Source organism: Corvus brachyrhynchos, unplaced genomic scaffold, assembly GCF_000691975.1.
Source record: "Corvus brachyrhynchos isolate BGI_N302 unplaced genomic scaffold, ASM69197v1 scaffold544, whole genome shotgun sequence".
NCBI lineage: Eukaryota > Metazoa > Chordata > Aves > Passeriformes > Corvidae > Corvus > Corvus brachyrhynchos.
In genome coordinates, this window is record NW_008238325.1 from 2,236,536 (window position 1) to 2,253,510 (window position 16,975).

General features: G+C 42.0%; 1 protein-coding gene across 1 annotated transcript in view; it reads right to left on the bottom strand.

The window, feature by feature from the left end:
• The window catches only part of RSRC1 (arginine and serine rich coiled-coil 1), a 76,102-nt gene that overhangs the window by 52,332 nt on the left and 6,795 nt on the right, over positions 1-16,975 (bottom strand). Inside the window, exon 2 of the mRNA XM_017734407.1 lies at positions 1,034-1,070. Within this exon, the coding sequence (XP_017589896.1) occupies positions 1,034-1,070 (37 nt within the window). The remainder of the gene's footprint in view (positions 1-1,033; positions 1,071-16,975) is intronic.

A 16,975-nucleotide genomic window follows, 5' to 3' on the forward strand; every position in this document is an offset into this window, starting at 1 on the left:
CCAATGTCACCATCCTTGCCCCATGCCCAATGTAACCATCCCACCAGGATGTCCATCCCACCAGGATGTCCATCCTGTCCATCCCTCTAGCACTCCCAGGAGATACTGGTACCCAAGCTCCTACAAATCACCCTTCCCAAGTGATTCCCAACATGATTCCCAACAAGAGAAAAGCAATTTTTTTCCAGTGCAACACACGATGTTTTTAACAGCACTATGGAACCGTGGGGATTATTTAATTATTCCATGAAAACATTAAACCCTTCTCAGGATGGATGTGCCATTAATAGCAAATATTTTAATTTAATGGGATTTAATAATCACTTTAGATGAACTATTTAATGTTCCACTGATTGCTGATACCAACATGTGAGGCTCAACCAGCTCCTGACTTGTGACAAGATTTTATTTTTCCCAGTTTTGATCAACTGACAAGTTTTTAATGCTAAGCCTGGCTTGCCATCACTTGTGGGTTTAATATGTTTATTTAAACCAGAAATATTTTGCACCTCAATTATTATTATTTTCTGCTGCAGCCCTGAATGGAATTTAAGTCAATCCATTATTCATAAAGCAAAGACAAGAGAAAACACAAAGCTGTGCACTTCTTTCGCAGCCTCCAAATGACTCAAACACACCATATTTATGCATGCAATATTTGATTGTGTCCCTGTCTTTCTTTTTTTTTTATATATTTTTTTTAATCACAAGTTTGTTGTTTTCAGATCAGGATATGCCAAAAATCCAACACCAAACAATTTTTGTTTATAATTAAGGCAATCATCAATCCAGGGATTGTAGGCCGGTTTATTTCATCTCTACATCAAAAAAAAGTAAATTAAAAAAATTAAAATTCCCTTGAAATGGGGAGATAAATGAAAATGTGAGTGCCTTCACACAATAACAGTACCCTGACCCTCTGGGAAATGGTTGACTTTCTCAATTCAAGGTATTCAAAGCTCATTTAAAAGTGTTCATTTGGAATGCAGATATCAAAGATGATGCAAATGTTCAAGAGAAAATTAAAACTTACCAGATGTTCTAATCCAGCTTTGATGTTTGCAGAGTCCCTGTAAGAGAAGAACAAAAGTTCTAAATAGTTGCTAAACCCTTGTCTGCAATGATTTCTGTTTAACTCTGAAATGGCAAAGCTGGGTCATTTCTCCAGTGTGTAAAATATTTGATTTTAATACAAATATTTACCTGTAACGCCTAAAAAATATTGATTATCCTAATGCACAGTGACAGAATTAAACCCCCAAACAGCACCTGCCCTGAAACTGCTACAAACCATAGCAATGCCACTGGATACATGTTTAAAACCAACATTTTTAATCTAATTGTCCCACTATTTACACTGGGAAGAATCAGCCAGGCCAGGGCATGGGGCTGTTCATCAAATCCTCGTTTGGTGCTCGTGGCTCTGCTTTGCCACCCTACTGAAATCCCGTGCCCCTTTGCAAGGTGACAGAGAAGGAATTGTGATTCATTCCATGGGTCGTGGCAGCCATGCTGCAGCTTGGCATCTGATTCCTGAAAGCTGCAAAAAATACAAATGTACAGACAGAAAATGGGGAAAATTTTACATGAAGGCAGCTCCAAAAAAAAAAATGGACCAAACTATCCAAGGAAAAACACCGAAAGGCAAGAATTCAGAGGGAAAATTAATCCTTAACACATCCTGCTATGGAAAAAATTACAAAATCCAATGGAAAACAAATTTAAAATTCCCCAAATCCCAACCCACTGAACAAGGAGATGGCTCCTGCTTCCATCAGCTCCAGGTTCTACCTAATTCCAACATCACCTCTTGGAAGGTGGGTCATTGCCACAGCAAACAAGGAGAAACCAGCCCGTGTGGATTGCAGGGAATCAGTTAATACCACAGTATTACCAATTACTGGTACTACAATTACTAATTATTTGTAATTTCCTAAAGCTTTTCCAAAAAATCTGCTACATGGTTTTCTTCTATTTAAATGTCCCTAATGAAGTGAGACGGGGAAAAAAAAAAGTATTTTCACTATTTGAATTTTGAAAGAATTTATTCTTCTCAGCCACACTGGATTTATCCCAAATTGTCTCCCACATCTTGAGCCTGAAGGAGGATCCAGGGGTCCTTCCAGGGCCTAAAGGGGCTCCAGGAGAGCTGCAGAGGGACTGGGGACAAGGCATGGAGGGACAGGACACAGGGAATGGCTTCCCAGTGCCAGAGGGCAGGGATGGATGGGATATTGGGAAGGAATTGTTCCCTGGGAGGGTGGGCAGGCCCTGGCACAGGGTGCCCAGAGCAGCTGGGGCTGCCCCTGGATCCCTGGCAGTGCCCAAGGCCAGGCTGGACATTGGGGCTTGGAGCAGCCTGGGACAGTGGGAGGTGTCCCTGCCCATGGCAGGGGTGGGATGGACAGGATTTAATCTCCCTTCCACCCCAAACCATCCCGTGGTTCCATGATCCATTTTGGAGGTGCTACCTGGCCTTCAAGGCCTGAATTGCTTTGGGAGAGGGATGCAGGGCAGGGCTGGGAGGAGCTCCCAGGTCAGGCCCATCCCTGCCATCAATATCTCCCCCCAGCCTGTGCTGAAAGCAGCCTTAATTCAATTACAGGCCTCAAAACTGATAAAAAAGGTCCTGAAGTGGAAAATGTGAAGAGATTATTGGCAAATGAATAAAGATTTGTATCGAACCAACACACGGGAGGTAGAGCAGGGCTTGGTGGGGCTTTTTTTTTCATCATCCCCTGTCTCAAACCTTCTGGGAACAGCGAGTTTCCCTTCCCCTCCTGCAGCACATCGATTCCTGAATTAGGCTGCAATATTAAATAATTAATATACTCGCCATGATTGATGTTTTGCATTAGTTGAATATTAGGTTATCAATCAAAATCCACTTGGTTTAATGTAATAATATTGAAAAAGTGTCACGAGCTGTTCAGCCAATTTGTAGTTGAGGCAGCCCAGACAGGAATATTGGTGTAACACAAGGCCCTAACGCAGGAAATGCAGTGCTCGAACATCCATAAGGAAAACATTATCAAACTAACCAGGACAAGGCTGAGCTTGTCCTAAATAAACCTTGGGGCACCTGTCACTTCCAATGAAAACCTCTTCCCAGCCTGAGGCTGCTGGGCATCAATCAGCCACGCTATGGCAGGGTTTTATCTTTCAGTTAACCAACAGATTATATTATAGATCTTATGCAATTATATTCTGTATTCTATATTATACTGCATTATATATACAATACAATAAATTATATTGCATAATTACAGCTATATTTATATCATTCTACATAATAGTCATATATCTTAAATACATACCATAAACTATATTAAAAAATTAGTTATGTTTGTATAATTATATATAATGATCACATATTTAAATTTTATTATTGGTAACATAAATTATACAAACAAGACTCCCATTAATACTATATTTCATTTGTTGTTTTAGGCAAAAACCAGACCTATGGTCACAGCTCAGTCTCCCACGTAGCCTTGAGTGCCAGCAGAATTTTCAACCACGAAACACCACAAATAAACACCAGGAGCAGCTTCCTGCACATCCAGCATTCCAATGCTCACACTGAAGAAACCATATAGTTGTATTAATTTGGTATCATTACCAGGTAATTATGTTTTACTCTGTTTTACACCCCAGAGTCCCCAACAAGGCAAGTATTTGCCTTTCAGACCATCTCCAGAGCAGCACCTTCATTTCTTTGGTTCATTAGGCAAGTTTGATTTTATTCCTGAGGTTTCCTTTTTTCCTACCAGAGAAGCTCTGGAATTGTTTCCCCACTAAAGTCAAGATTTGCAGTGAAACACCACTTGACATGCATGTATTTAAAATCATCCCTTAAACCCAGTAAATGAAACTCAGGCTCATCCAAATGTTTCAGCAATGCCAGGGGAAAAAAATTCCAGCTGCACTTGAATCCTGGTCATGAGGAACCTGCAGCAAGAAGCTGGGAATTCAATTAAGGAAGTTCCATCCCTGCCCACACAGCAGGTGGAACTGGAAGAGTTTTAAGGTCCCTTCCAGCCCAAACCATTCTGGGATTCTCCAAGTTTCACCAGGTCTGGGATTACTTAAACCCACAGTGACTGAGGTGATGAGAACTTCCTTTCCCAGTAAATTAAATTTAAAATATTCCCTAGCACTTGCTGAGATCATGTTTTTAACCTAGAATATATTCATGTTCCTAAAAATACTCCCTGTATCAAACTAACCATTAATCAAGGGAGTTGAAAAAACCACGGAATCACAGAATGAACTGGGTTGGAAAAGATCTTTAGGATCATCCAGTCCAACCTAAGGCTTCCATGCAATGACACACTGTGTGTTTCTGCCTCAGGATATCCCAAGATGAGACACTGCTGAACTTGTCTTTTTTTTTTTGCTGCCCTTCCCAATCTTTTCTGCACATCAAACTCCTCAAGAAAAGCAAACGGTTTGGGAATCCTACACCCCGAGAGGAAAAGCATCCACGATACTGTTTTTAAAGTGTGAAATGCTGTTTTGTTCTACCAAGTATCAACTTCAAATGATCTGGAGCTGATCCTGGAGAGCAAAGACCCCAAAGCTGGTGGTCCTGAGCCCAGTGGATCCCTCACTCCAATCATCCAAATAATTTATCTCAGGAAAAACCAGTAGGAAGTTTGGCCAATTACTAATAAATTTAAATGCAACAAAGAGCCAAGAAGATCCTACGAAGGTCACTTAGCAAAAGCAGGAGGAAAAGCCAAAGTCACCCCCCTCACAAACACACTGGAGTAGCTTGGAAGTGCCAAAGAACTCAGTGGAATATAATGCAAACCAAATTGAATCATGCTAAAACCAGGCACTTTAAACAGGACACAAGGTGAAACCATTTCCATAATACGTTATCCTAGAGAGGAGGAAAATCAGTTCCCAAGAGACCTTATCAAATATTCAAGAGTGGGAAATATGTAATAACCCTGGCTCAGAGAGTAAAATCCAAGACTTCATACAGTTGAAATAAATACTGAAACTAAACAGAGGAGGAAAAACCCCAAAATACAGTGTTGATAAAAGCAGTATTTTCAAATAGACCCTATAAAAATATTGCATTTCTTGGTCTGTCTTTCCCAGGTAAACAAGAGACAAAATAACTACCCAAAATCTCCTGGTTTTGTTTCATGGAAGCTTCAGGTCGGGTTTGGAAATCCCATAAATCACAAGAGACAAAATAACTACCCAAAATCTCCTGGTTTTGTTTTACAGAGGCTTCAGGTCAGGTACGAAAATCCCATAAATGAACCAAAGCTGATTTCTCTGTCCTGGCTGCCTTAAAGCCACTCCTCAGCTCAACTTAGTGATTCCAAGGACACCATAATGTGCAAGTGCTTGGAGTTTTCCAACGTGGAGTGGGGTTTGGTTGGGTTTTCCCCTGGTTTTGGCTGGCTGGGTGGGATTTCTCCTCCTGCTCCCTTCAGGAGGGAAGCCTCGTTCCTCCCCGTCTGCATTCCCGGCAAACAGAGGCAATTAAACGTGGGGCTCCGGAATGTCACGGGCTCTGTTAACCAGCCTTAAATAAATTAGACAACTTTGGCCTGGTTTACCTTCTCTGTAATATTATTTAGTAGATATTCAATTAAAACACATCCTGTAGGTGAAAGTGTAGGAAAACATTTCCATAATGGACATCAGTGGCAGTCGGAAGTGCTGCTAATTGGCCTCAAAGTACAAACCAGATTACAAAAGTAGCAGAAAGCCCGGCAGTGTAAATGCCCACAAGGCTGGGCTGAATATTAAACAAAGCCCAGCAAGTTCCAACGTTGGGAAGCACAACTATGGGAAAAACTCTCCGGACTGGTAGAGAGTGTTACAGGTTAATGAGGAACATAGAAGGAGAGCACAATAATTATCATACCCACCACCTCCCCATCTGTGGTGGGATGGCTGCAGAATATAAACACAGTTGATCAGCATTAAGGCTGCCACTAATTACATGTCCTGCCATTAGCAGAGTGTGAGCAGAAATATTTGAAATGTGAGCTTTTCCTCTGCTCGTGGCATTGAGGAATATTAAATGCAAGTGTAAGTCGGGGAGGAAATTTAAATGTTCTAAGCACTAAAACAATTTGAGTACAATCGATTTTCCATTTTCTGAAAGCTTCTAAATCCCCTCATTCACCCAATTACTACTGTACTTAACCTAATGAAATTTTATTCTGCAGGAACAATACTATTCTCAAACAAATTGTTGAAAAAAATATAAGATTAAAAACTTCGAGACAAAGAACAAACTCCTAGAGAAAAGATGCAAATAAAATTACTATCATAATCTTTTGTTTTTTATTTGCAAGTAGAAGAGTGAAGAGAAACAAAAGCATGGAACATAGCATCTGTCATATCAGAATATAAAAAGATGATCCTGGCACCAAATGAAAAAGCTCTAATTCATTTGCAAATCAAGCCTGCCAGTTCTATTTCAAGCTGGCGGTAACTGTCAAGAGTTAACAAGATAATCACTTTCAATCCTGCCTTCAATGGTACATTACACTGTTATTCCATTCAATAAGGCCCTTCTTTGGGGCACTGGATGAATGGTTTTCATTTCGAACTCACACAAAAAGTTGCAGAAAAAAAAAATCCATGGGGCTTAAGAAAGAAATCCCTTTATGGGCATTTATCTGCCGGCACTTGCTTTTAGGCAAAATGAGATATTTGGATACATTGGTGTCCATTCACTTCCTCTATTCCTTCAGGCCTTCAGTCTGGTGATAAAAAAAAAAAAAAAAATCCCACAAGGAAACCTCAAGCCTGTTCAGTTTGGGGTTGGGTTTTTTTTAAACTATCTATGCACATTAAACAAGTTCTGCAATAATCTTTGGTAAATACTTCTCACCATGCTGAAACGACACCGTGTTTGAACAGCTCCATCTTTGTCTAAATTCATTAAAAACTGCTCAAAACCCAGTAAATGCTCATGAAAATTGTGCTTAGGGAAACATTTGCCAGTTGCTCATTAAATATTCAATAAAAATAAAGTTACCAATTAAAGGCGCCCTGCCTAGGAAACAAGGCAACCTCCAATTTATCTGAATTAATTATTTGTAATTCTTTTTAAGACACTGTGCCATGAATTCTTCCCAAGGAGAGAAAATCTTCTAGAAGTTTATTAAGTATTTTAAACTCATTTGCTGGCACCCAACTTTCCACTAAGACCTGTGAGTAAAACACTTCATGCTTTTGCTCAGTGCTCAAAATTCACATTGCAAGACACAGCCTTGGTTCCATTGCACAGATCTCATTCTGTTACTGCATGTTCATATTTAAAGGTTGGGACTGATGATCTTGGAGATCTTTTCCAACCTCAGTGATTCTACACTGGCAATTTAAAGCTTCTATACTGACTTTGGAAACAAATCACTAATTTTTTTTCCATTTTTTCTTTCTTTCTTTAATCCCCACAGATCTCAGTTCAGAGAACAAAGCTAAAATCTATATTTAATATCTGAACTGAGCTCAGCTTATCCAACCTATAACCAGTGCAGAGCTAGCAATACTTTTTATTTAGTTTTTTAATCAGCAAAACCCACTTTCCTCAAACCCAGGGACCCACCTCACCCATCACTTCTTATTCCATTTGCAGAACTCTGAAGATTGTTGATTGTTTTTCTAACCCACCACTACAAGTCAGACATCATCTTTCCCCATGCTCTTCATGCAAATGCTCCTTTCTATTCAGGGTTTCTTTTATGGAAAATCTAAACACCACAAGTTATGGCTTTGTTTTTGTTCTTTGCACTTCACAAGTTCTTCAAAGGTTCTAAACACAGAGATGTTCTTATAATTAAAAATACACCTTAAACCCAAACCCTCCATGCCTTTGTGTAGCACTGGAATACAGCTGGTTTTGTTGCCCTGCTGCCCCTCCTTCCCAAAAAGAAGGAATATTAAATAAAAAGTAATTAAAAGTTCACATAATTTTGCAGGATCTTGAAAGAGCACAAGATGTTGCACTTGGAATAGAAATTAAAAGGAAGTGACAGACGGATTTCAAGCAGCAGGTCAGGATTCTAAGCAAGAATAATAAAGTCCCAAAAAACCCAGGAGAAATTTGGGATGTGTTCCCTTCCTTTCTAGCCAGCAGCAGGATGACACCAGCACTGCTGAAAAACAAACAACTGATTAAAAAATAACAATGACCCAACAACCGACTCATTTCCCCAGCTCAGGAGGAAGACCAGGCTCACCCAGCAAGTCTTAGATGCACAGATTTTAAGGCCAAAATTTAAAAAAAGGTTTCCAATATCCCTAAAGACATGTGCAGCACTTTGGGAACCGTGGTTAAGCTCAGCTGAGCCCCACAAATTCCCACTTTGCTGAAATTCCAGCACCTGGGACTGCATTTGATCCAATTTTAGCACACTGAAACCTCACGATGTTTTGGGCAGCACCACTGGGAGGGATAAAAATCCAGTTTGGAAATGCTTTTACAGGGCTCCTCTTTGTCCCTGCAGGTTGAGTTGGTCACTCTGGTTTAATTCCTCTCCCTTCTTCCATCCAGCCTGGGTTGCTGTCCCTGAGGGACTCAGGGGCATGCTCAGAATGTCTCAGAATGTCTCAGATATGTCAGACAGGCCCAGGTTTTCAATCACACAAGGTAAAAATTGCCCTGTTCCTGAAAAGAGCAGATCTACTCGATCTGAGAATATTTCGTTTTAATCTGCTCAGCTACCTCAGCTTTTCTGGTCAGAAGAGATTTGAGTTTCAGGCTTTACTTCACAATTAAACTTTTTTTTTTTTTTTTGCATCTCATCTCAATGCAGCCCTAAGGAAAACCTTTGGAAGTCTCTTGCTTTCTCCAAGATGGTCAATTCCAAGAGACCCAGCCTAACTTCCAGTAAGGAAGGAAGTTGTATCCTCTCCTAACAACTTCCACGCTGGGCTGTGTCACAAGACAAATTTATAAAATTTTAAAAGGTAGAGCTAAAGTCATTCAAGCTTGAGGGGAAATTAGATCCTTGGCCACAAATGAAGAGGAAGAAATAATATTTAATCAAAATTAAAAATAGGAACTGATTGCAATTGCAAACATCTGACCAAACCCAAGCCTAACAGACAATGATAAAAGTAACCTGGAAGTGCTTTGAAATTAATGAAAACATGAGGGGAAAAAAATCAAATCAAATTCAAAGCAGCTAATTGGAGCTGATGAAGGAAAGGAGATGGACAGGGATCACTAAAGGGATCCCACATACAGCAGTTCCCACTTTGGTTTTCACAGGATTCAGTCCAAAACAAGGCACCCGCGGGACATGGCCCACACCAATGTGGACTAGAATTTGATGTCCAACACAGCGTGGTGAGAACAACGAAAGACCCAGAAGTTCCACTAAATCACAATTTGTATTTTTGGCAGAAAACTTGACAGCCTAGAAGAACCCCAAAACTACCAAGCAAAGCTGTCTGAGCTCTTCATGCTCCTTGAGTTGCACCAAAACCTCCTTAGGGCTTCACATTTCTTTAATTATTAACTCTGAAGTTCTTACCACACCACATTGGTCTCATTCATTTCACTCTCTTGCTTTCACTAATTTGCTTTTAACCTTTTACTGCCATGAAAAACTAACACCATCTGTTTTCTTTGGCATTTCTCATTCCCAGCACTTCCCAGAGAAAGTGTCTGGTGGAAACAGAGAGTGGGACTGGCTTTGCAGGATGGAACAAACCCCCAAGAAGCTGCCAGCCAACGTCTAGACCAGGAATCCCAGAATGGTTTGGGTTGGAAGGGACCTTCAAAACCATCTCACTCCAGCTGCCCCACCACGGGCGGGGACACCTTCCCCTAGAATCTCCCAAAAGCATTTTGTGTTTTGGCATTTCTTCAAGGAACTGTGAGTAATTAGTATTGCACATTATTGGTTTACCACCAACTGGACCAAAATGAGACCAAAAAAAGACAGAACTATAAGGCATGTCTCGTTCTACAGCCAAGATTTCCTTCACAGGTTATTTTTTTAATACAGAGTGAAGAGATTCCTGAAGGAATTGAGCACCATAAACGTGGCAGGCTCCAAGGAAAGTTGGATCTTAAGGAATTGGGAGGTTGATGGTTAAAACCAGCATTTCCTGCTGTATCTGCAAATCTTGGAGGTGAAGTGAAATAATCTATTTTAAAAAAGACCAAATAAGTGACCAGATCCCAGAGGATTCCCAGACTGTACAAAAGACCTGGGAATGTGGATGATCCAGCCAACACTGAGCAACCACTTCTGGTGGGAAGAATTCCGCATGTGCAGAGAACCCAGGGAATATCCCACAAACATCTCAAGTTACAAACCCAACCAGTAAATTGTAGCCAAATTTATGTGCCACACATCCCATCCAGCACTCACCAACCTGCTGCTCATGAGGGACTTCCTGGGATCACTGAGGCTGGAGAAGACCTCCGAGGCCATCAAGTCCAGCCTTTGGCCAAATCCTGCAATTAAATTCTATTCTGAAATAGAACAACCAATTTTTTGACCACTCCAGGGATGGTGACTCTAGCCCTGCCCTGGGCAGCCCCTGCCAGTGCTTAACCAATCCTTCAGGGAAGAAATACTTCCCACTGTCCAACCTGAGCCTCCCCTGGCCCTCACAGAGCCAGGCTGGCAAAGACCCCCAAAAATCACTGAGTCCAACCATTCCTGAACCAACACTTTAACACAAGCCCAAGGCAGTGCAGGTTTACATTAAAATGCCTATTTTTACCTCAAACCAAGTCTGACACTTTGGGGTGGTGGCCTCAACCAGGCCAGAGTCAGCTGAGTTCATGTGTGAATCGAGGTTTTATACTTTCTCAAAGGAGGAACAGCCACTACAGCCAAAAGACCCTTCACCAATAGGAAATTCAGTTCCCAGGATTAAGGATTTTCCCCTATTTTATCACAACACTCTTCATATTTGTCTTATTTCCCTCTTTTCAGGAAATGCATCCAGACAACTTTACTGATATCAATCAGAACAACCTGAACTGTTTGCTAACTGCTGGAAGGGCGTGGTGGGGAACACTGGAGCCATGTCTGAAAGGGATTAAGAGAAAATAAAAAATGTAATACATAAATTCAATAACTAAATTCATAACCCGGAATGAATGTGCAAAATGAGGGACTGCTCTCCACAAACAGCACCTTGATATTGCTGAAAAAAAAAGGTCTCCTACGTTGGCTTTTGCCCCATTTTCAGTTTGGGCTGGAAGTTGCAATTTCAATATACAAAATTATTATGGCTTGCAAAGAAGTGCCACAAAGGGGTGTCCCCAGAAAGAGGGACTGGAGCTGTTCCAAGCAATCAAACACATCCATGGGTTCAGCACAAAGCTCAGGACAGAGCGGCCTTCCACACAAAGGCAGGACAGGATAAGCCACTGCTTAACTTTCTGTTCAAGCAAGATATTGCAAAGTTACATCAACATTTGGGCATAGTTTCAGGCCTTTCAAGCAGGTCAGGATGTTCTAACAACATAAATAAATAATACATAAAATACATCTATTAAAAAAATCCCCTCCCTCTGGTCATTGTGGCTTCAGTCAGCCAGGTCAGAATTTGGATGAGTACCTTTTACACCAGTACCAACAGCAGAGAATGGAAGAAACTGGAAGAATCAACTGAAGAAACTTAAAAATAAAGTTGAAAACTTTGTCCCTACACACAAGAGGAAACAATAGTTTAGTTGTCTCTCCACATATTTTTTTTTGCCCAGCAGCAGAAATACAGCAAAGCCAACAGCTGGAGTGAGCAATGCTCAAACTGCACCTAAAAGGGGGAAATCATTTCAGCTATGGGGTAAAATCTGCAAACTCTGCTTCATATCCGGGATTCAAGGTGGGCTCTTCCTTGGAAATCTGTAATGACAGAAGGTGCACAAACCAAGGGAAAAAATAGCAGTAAAATGTCCAGTCTTTGTACATACAACACAGCCTAGCACATGGTACTTGGTGTACCACAAAAGTGCCAAAAATAATTGTACAAATTAATAAACTGGTCATTTTAAATGCTTTTCTTTGGCCCGTTCTATGTCTGGCACATCACTCATCGTGATGATAGTAATGATGAAGGCTGAAATCAGCACCCTCTGGAGCATCTCCTGCACTTGCAGGATGTCACAGACCTGACTGGGGAATGACAGAAAGCCAAGTGCTGAGAAATATTTGAGAAACTGTAAGAGCCCAGCGCCAGGTAGATATTTTTTTAAAATTAAAATAGAGCCCCCAAAGTCAGAGCCGAGGGAATTCGCTATCTCTTGGATGTGGAATTGATCTGAATGCAATTACTTTACTCTTTTCAGCGCTGTTTGACTTTGAACTAAACATCAATTAATGCACAAGCAAGATCTGTTAACTCCAATACTGATTTTTTCCATAAAAGACGTGAAGCAAATTTATTGGCTTCCATTGAATGGCTTCCCACAATCACAACCATCACCCAGGCAAGCTCAACTTCATTTTCCAGTGGTCACTTAAACCCTTAATTCTCACGATAAAACTCCCTCAGCCTTAGTTTTAAACCCCTTAAATTAGCAAACAAGACATCACATAATGTATGCTCCAAAGCTGGGACCTTCCGGTGCTTCAGCTGCGATGCAGCCATTGAGCCATGGCCAATATAAGCTCATTTGAATAATCAATATGACAACCTTATTTTTCTAATGCAAACAGGATTGCTACAGTAAGGTGTCTCACTGCCACATCACAGTCATGGCCTCTTTTAACCCCTAATTAGATTTAGGCGATTATCCCTGCTCTTCCTTACAAGTGTACAGCCTGGATAAGGGATGACAAAAGCTATCTGCCACTTACTCAGCCTTTGCAGACTGCAGGTTATCCAGGGAGATACAGGGGAAGATCAGCAAACAATTGTTATTCATATCATCTCCAGTTTGGAGATAGTCACAGTTTGCCATACATGCTAAGGGAAAATAGCCCAGAGCATTAGGTAAATGCAAAACGCTTAAGAACATCGGGGTTACACAGATGGAAATTCAAGGTGATGTTGGGGAATTATGTTTAATTCAAATTGGTTATCACAAAGAAAACTATGGAGCAATGGTTTTGTGCCTCACACAGGAAACCCTGCCTTTTCAAGAGATTTCTGCTCATTGTCTGGCGGTGTGTAGCATTTTACATGGCTATTTCTACAAAAAAAAAAAAAAAGAAAGAAAAGAAATCAAACTTAGAACCAGCAATCCCAAAAGAATTACATTGCTCAACAAAGTCCGAGCAGACAGAGAAGATCTATTACAGAAATGTAATCACATTTCATTTACAAGAACTCTTATCTCAAGCACTTAAACATAACATTTAAACAGTTTTCCATTTTATTGTGCTCAGTATTGGAGCTAATAAGATAGAAAAGTATAATCACGTTAGCAACATTTCTATTGCATTACATAAACACAGCGCGAGATTAAAGGCAGAGCAGGGAGAAGGCAGCCTGGAAAACTGAGCCCTGGATTTCTCCTGGCAGACAGGAATATCACTGGGATCATGTGTGAAAACTGCCACGCTGAAATTGGATCCTGTGTTCCCAAAATGGCCATTCCCAGCCTGACTGAAAAGGGGATTTCACCACATAGCCTCCAAATGGGAAGGTGCTTTGAAGCAAAAGTACTGGCTCTTACTGGAAGGATCATTCATCCAAGGCAAGTAAAATTGTCAGAATTGCTAAAAACGCCATTTGGACAGAGCTTTGAAAAGCACTGAAGGGGGAGGATATATTTTAAAAATTTTATACAGATTGTGATTAATTCCCCTTATCAGCAGAGCTCAAAGTAGCTCCAATGCAAGCAGGGGCTTCATTTCCCAGGGAGGAATCACTGCAGCTCTTCCCAGATTTCTGCTCCATCCACAGCAAAGGACAGCTCAGGCTGGAGGGGACCACGCTGCTCATGTGGTCCCACCTCCCTGCTCCAGCAGGGCCATCCCCGGGCACAGGACTGGAATTCTCCCTAGGAGACTCCACAGCCTCTCTGGTCCAGGTGGAACTTGCTGGGATCAGTCCCTGCCTGTTCCCCTGGTGCCACTGCTGGGCCCCCAGAGCAGAGCCTGGTCCATGCCCCAAAAGTTGCTCCAAAACTTGCAGTACAGAGAAGAAAGAGAACCAACCAACCATGGAGAAAAGAAGGATCCAGGGAGAGCTCAGAGCCCCTCCATGGCCTAAAGGGGCTCCAGGAGAGCTGGAGAGGGACTGGGGACAAGGCATGGAGGGACAGGACACAGGGAATGGCTTCCCAGTGCCAGAGGGCAGGGATGGATGGGAGACTGGGCAGGAATTGTTCCCTGGGAGGATGGGGAGGGGCTGGGATGGAATTCCCAGAGCAGCTGTGGCTGCCCCTGGATCCCTGTGTGTCCAAGGCCAGGCTGGATGAGGCTTGGAGCTAATAAATTTTTCAAAACCTGTGGAAGTTTGTCAGAAGAAAATTTCTCTCCCTTAAGCACGGTGAGAAGCACAACCTAAAAATAAGGAACTTCCATGAGTCAGAATATGTTACAGTGCAAACATGAAACATGCAATTTTCAAAAATTATATATAAAATATATAGCATATAAAATTGCAAGCCTTTATCTTCTAGACCTAATTATCTAGTATCAATGTACTGAGTTATTGTGGCCTGAATGTTTAAAAATAAAGAAAAAAGTAGCAGAATTATTAAAATAACCTTTAAAGCTCATGGAAAGAGTTTCCAACAAGCTCTGGGGCCTAAAGCTTGTTTTGTTTTTTTTTAAATAAATTAATTGATGGACTTTAATCCTTTGTCCTCCTCAATAAAAAAACCACATTGTGACCTTTTAAAATCAGATTTAGTGGTTCCCACTCCATATAAACCCCTTCCTTCTCTTCCATCTTCATGCCCCTGACTCACAGGGGACCTGTAAATTAACTCCCAGCACAAACTCCCACTGCAACATTATCCAAAACTTCATCCAGGTTTTTTTAGCACTGCTTAATGTGGTCAGGAAATAAAGGTTTTCCCTTGGACAAGGCAGAGCAAAGGAAGAAATAAGAACAAAAAAGGGAGATGGCAGAGACAGGCACACGAAGCCTTCTCACTCCTGCCCCTGCATTCCCCATCCCTGTGCTGAACACTCTCCCATAAATCCATGGTCGGCATTTCTCTAATATTTCTCAAAGCACAGAGCAATGCCCACCTGACAGGAATCAATGGAAGACCCCCTTTTCCCTCTTGGACACAGCATGATCCCATTAAGCAGCCTCAAAAGATTCTGATCTGAGCAGCCACGGCAGACCTTCCTGATCAATTCCTTAATCCACGTGGAGAGAATGGACTGATCCTGCTGGTTCCATTTCAGTCCAGGGAAAATCATTCCCAACGTAATTCACCATTAAATGGGCCTTGTATTACAAGAACTTCAGCTGCTGGGAGCAGCTGAGGAGGGAGGCAGGATCCAGGAGAATCCCCAGCACATCCAAGGTGTTCCCTCTGGGTCTCCCATTTCTACCCTGGAAGTCACCCAAGCATTTCCCAGCCTCGTCCTTCACAGATATTTAAAGGTGTTGGTTTTCACACTGCAAATAATGTAAAAATTGATGGCTGAGGTGGAAGGGAACCCCAGAGTTTTCCCCCAGAAAAACTGCAATGCATCAGGTTGCCACAGTCTATGGAAAAAAGGGAAAAAACCCAAGATGATGCTGAATTATTGTCACATGGATGACTCCACTCCATGGGCTGGTGGATTCTGCTGGAGAACTGGAGGTGTTTCATTCCCAGAGTGGGTTGGGGGATTCTCAGTGAACAGAGAAGGACATGAGGATCAAGTGCACCCTCTGCATTTGGAACTCCCTTATGGGAATCCCTCTCAGAAATTCTCAGAAAGGAAAACTTAGGTTGGACAGCCTCTTCTCCTCGGGAAGATGCAAGAACCTCCCCACTCCAATGGAAAATTCCTCTAATGAAGTGGTGTGGAAACAGAAAAATGTGTGCACAGATCATCTGTAGGGCTTTACTCCTGCTGAGTAGGAACATCCTGCCCTGCACAGAACCAGGAGGTGCCAAGGATGAAACCAGAGCCTGGAAGTAAATCATGGAATTCCAAAGGGATTTGGGTTGGAAGGGACCATAAAGACCACCTCATTCCACACCCTCCCAAGGACAGGGACACCTCCCACTGTCCCAGGCTGCTCCAAGCCCCAGTGTCCAGCCTGGCCTTGGGCACTGCCAGGGATCCAGGGGCAGCCCCAGCTGCTCTGGGAAACCTCTGCCAGGGCCTCACCACCCTCACAGCCAGGAATTTCTCCCCAATATCCCATCTAAATCCCTCTTTTCTTAACTTAAAACTATTCCCTCATGTTGTATCACTGATCAACAATTTAGATTATTTCATTTAAGTTTGTCACATCATTTTGTAATTCCAACTAACAGAAAGGTCCAAAATTAGACCAGGATTAGAAATGCTTTCCTCAAACAAAGATTCTCCTTCCCTTCCTAATCAAAGCCATGGATGGTTTATAATCTCCATAGCAGGTAAGCTCATTCCAGAAAAAGCATTCCCAATCCAAAATACGAGGTGCAACAGAGAGTTTAATATCCTAACGTGGATTTCAATTTCACTTTAACCACAGCATTATCCTTTCAATGGGCTGTTTGTGACCTGCCTCTCCTTTGCCTGCTCTGAGGAGCAGTTTGCAGGTTTGGGGCTGGGCTCTCCCTAAATCCTTGCTGGGGACTGTGGGTTTAGTTGCGGGGTGCAGAGCAGGGAGCACGGTGAGGTGATTACTGTATCTCTGCTGCTCAGTATCTGCAGGGTGTCTCAGTGCCACTCCAACTACTTAAACCCAGTAAAGAGATTACAGCTCACACTAACTGGATTTGCACAGCTCCGGATCATTCAGTTTGGATTCCTCCTGCCCAGATTAAGGGAGGCCATTAAAACAATAGTCAGCTGCTCTCCCAGCACAAGGTGTCCCAGGGAAAAAAAAACCACCCCAAAACTCCATGTTTACA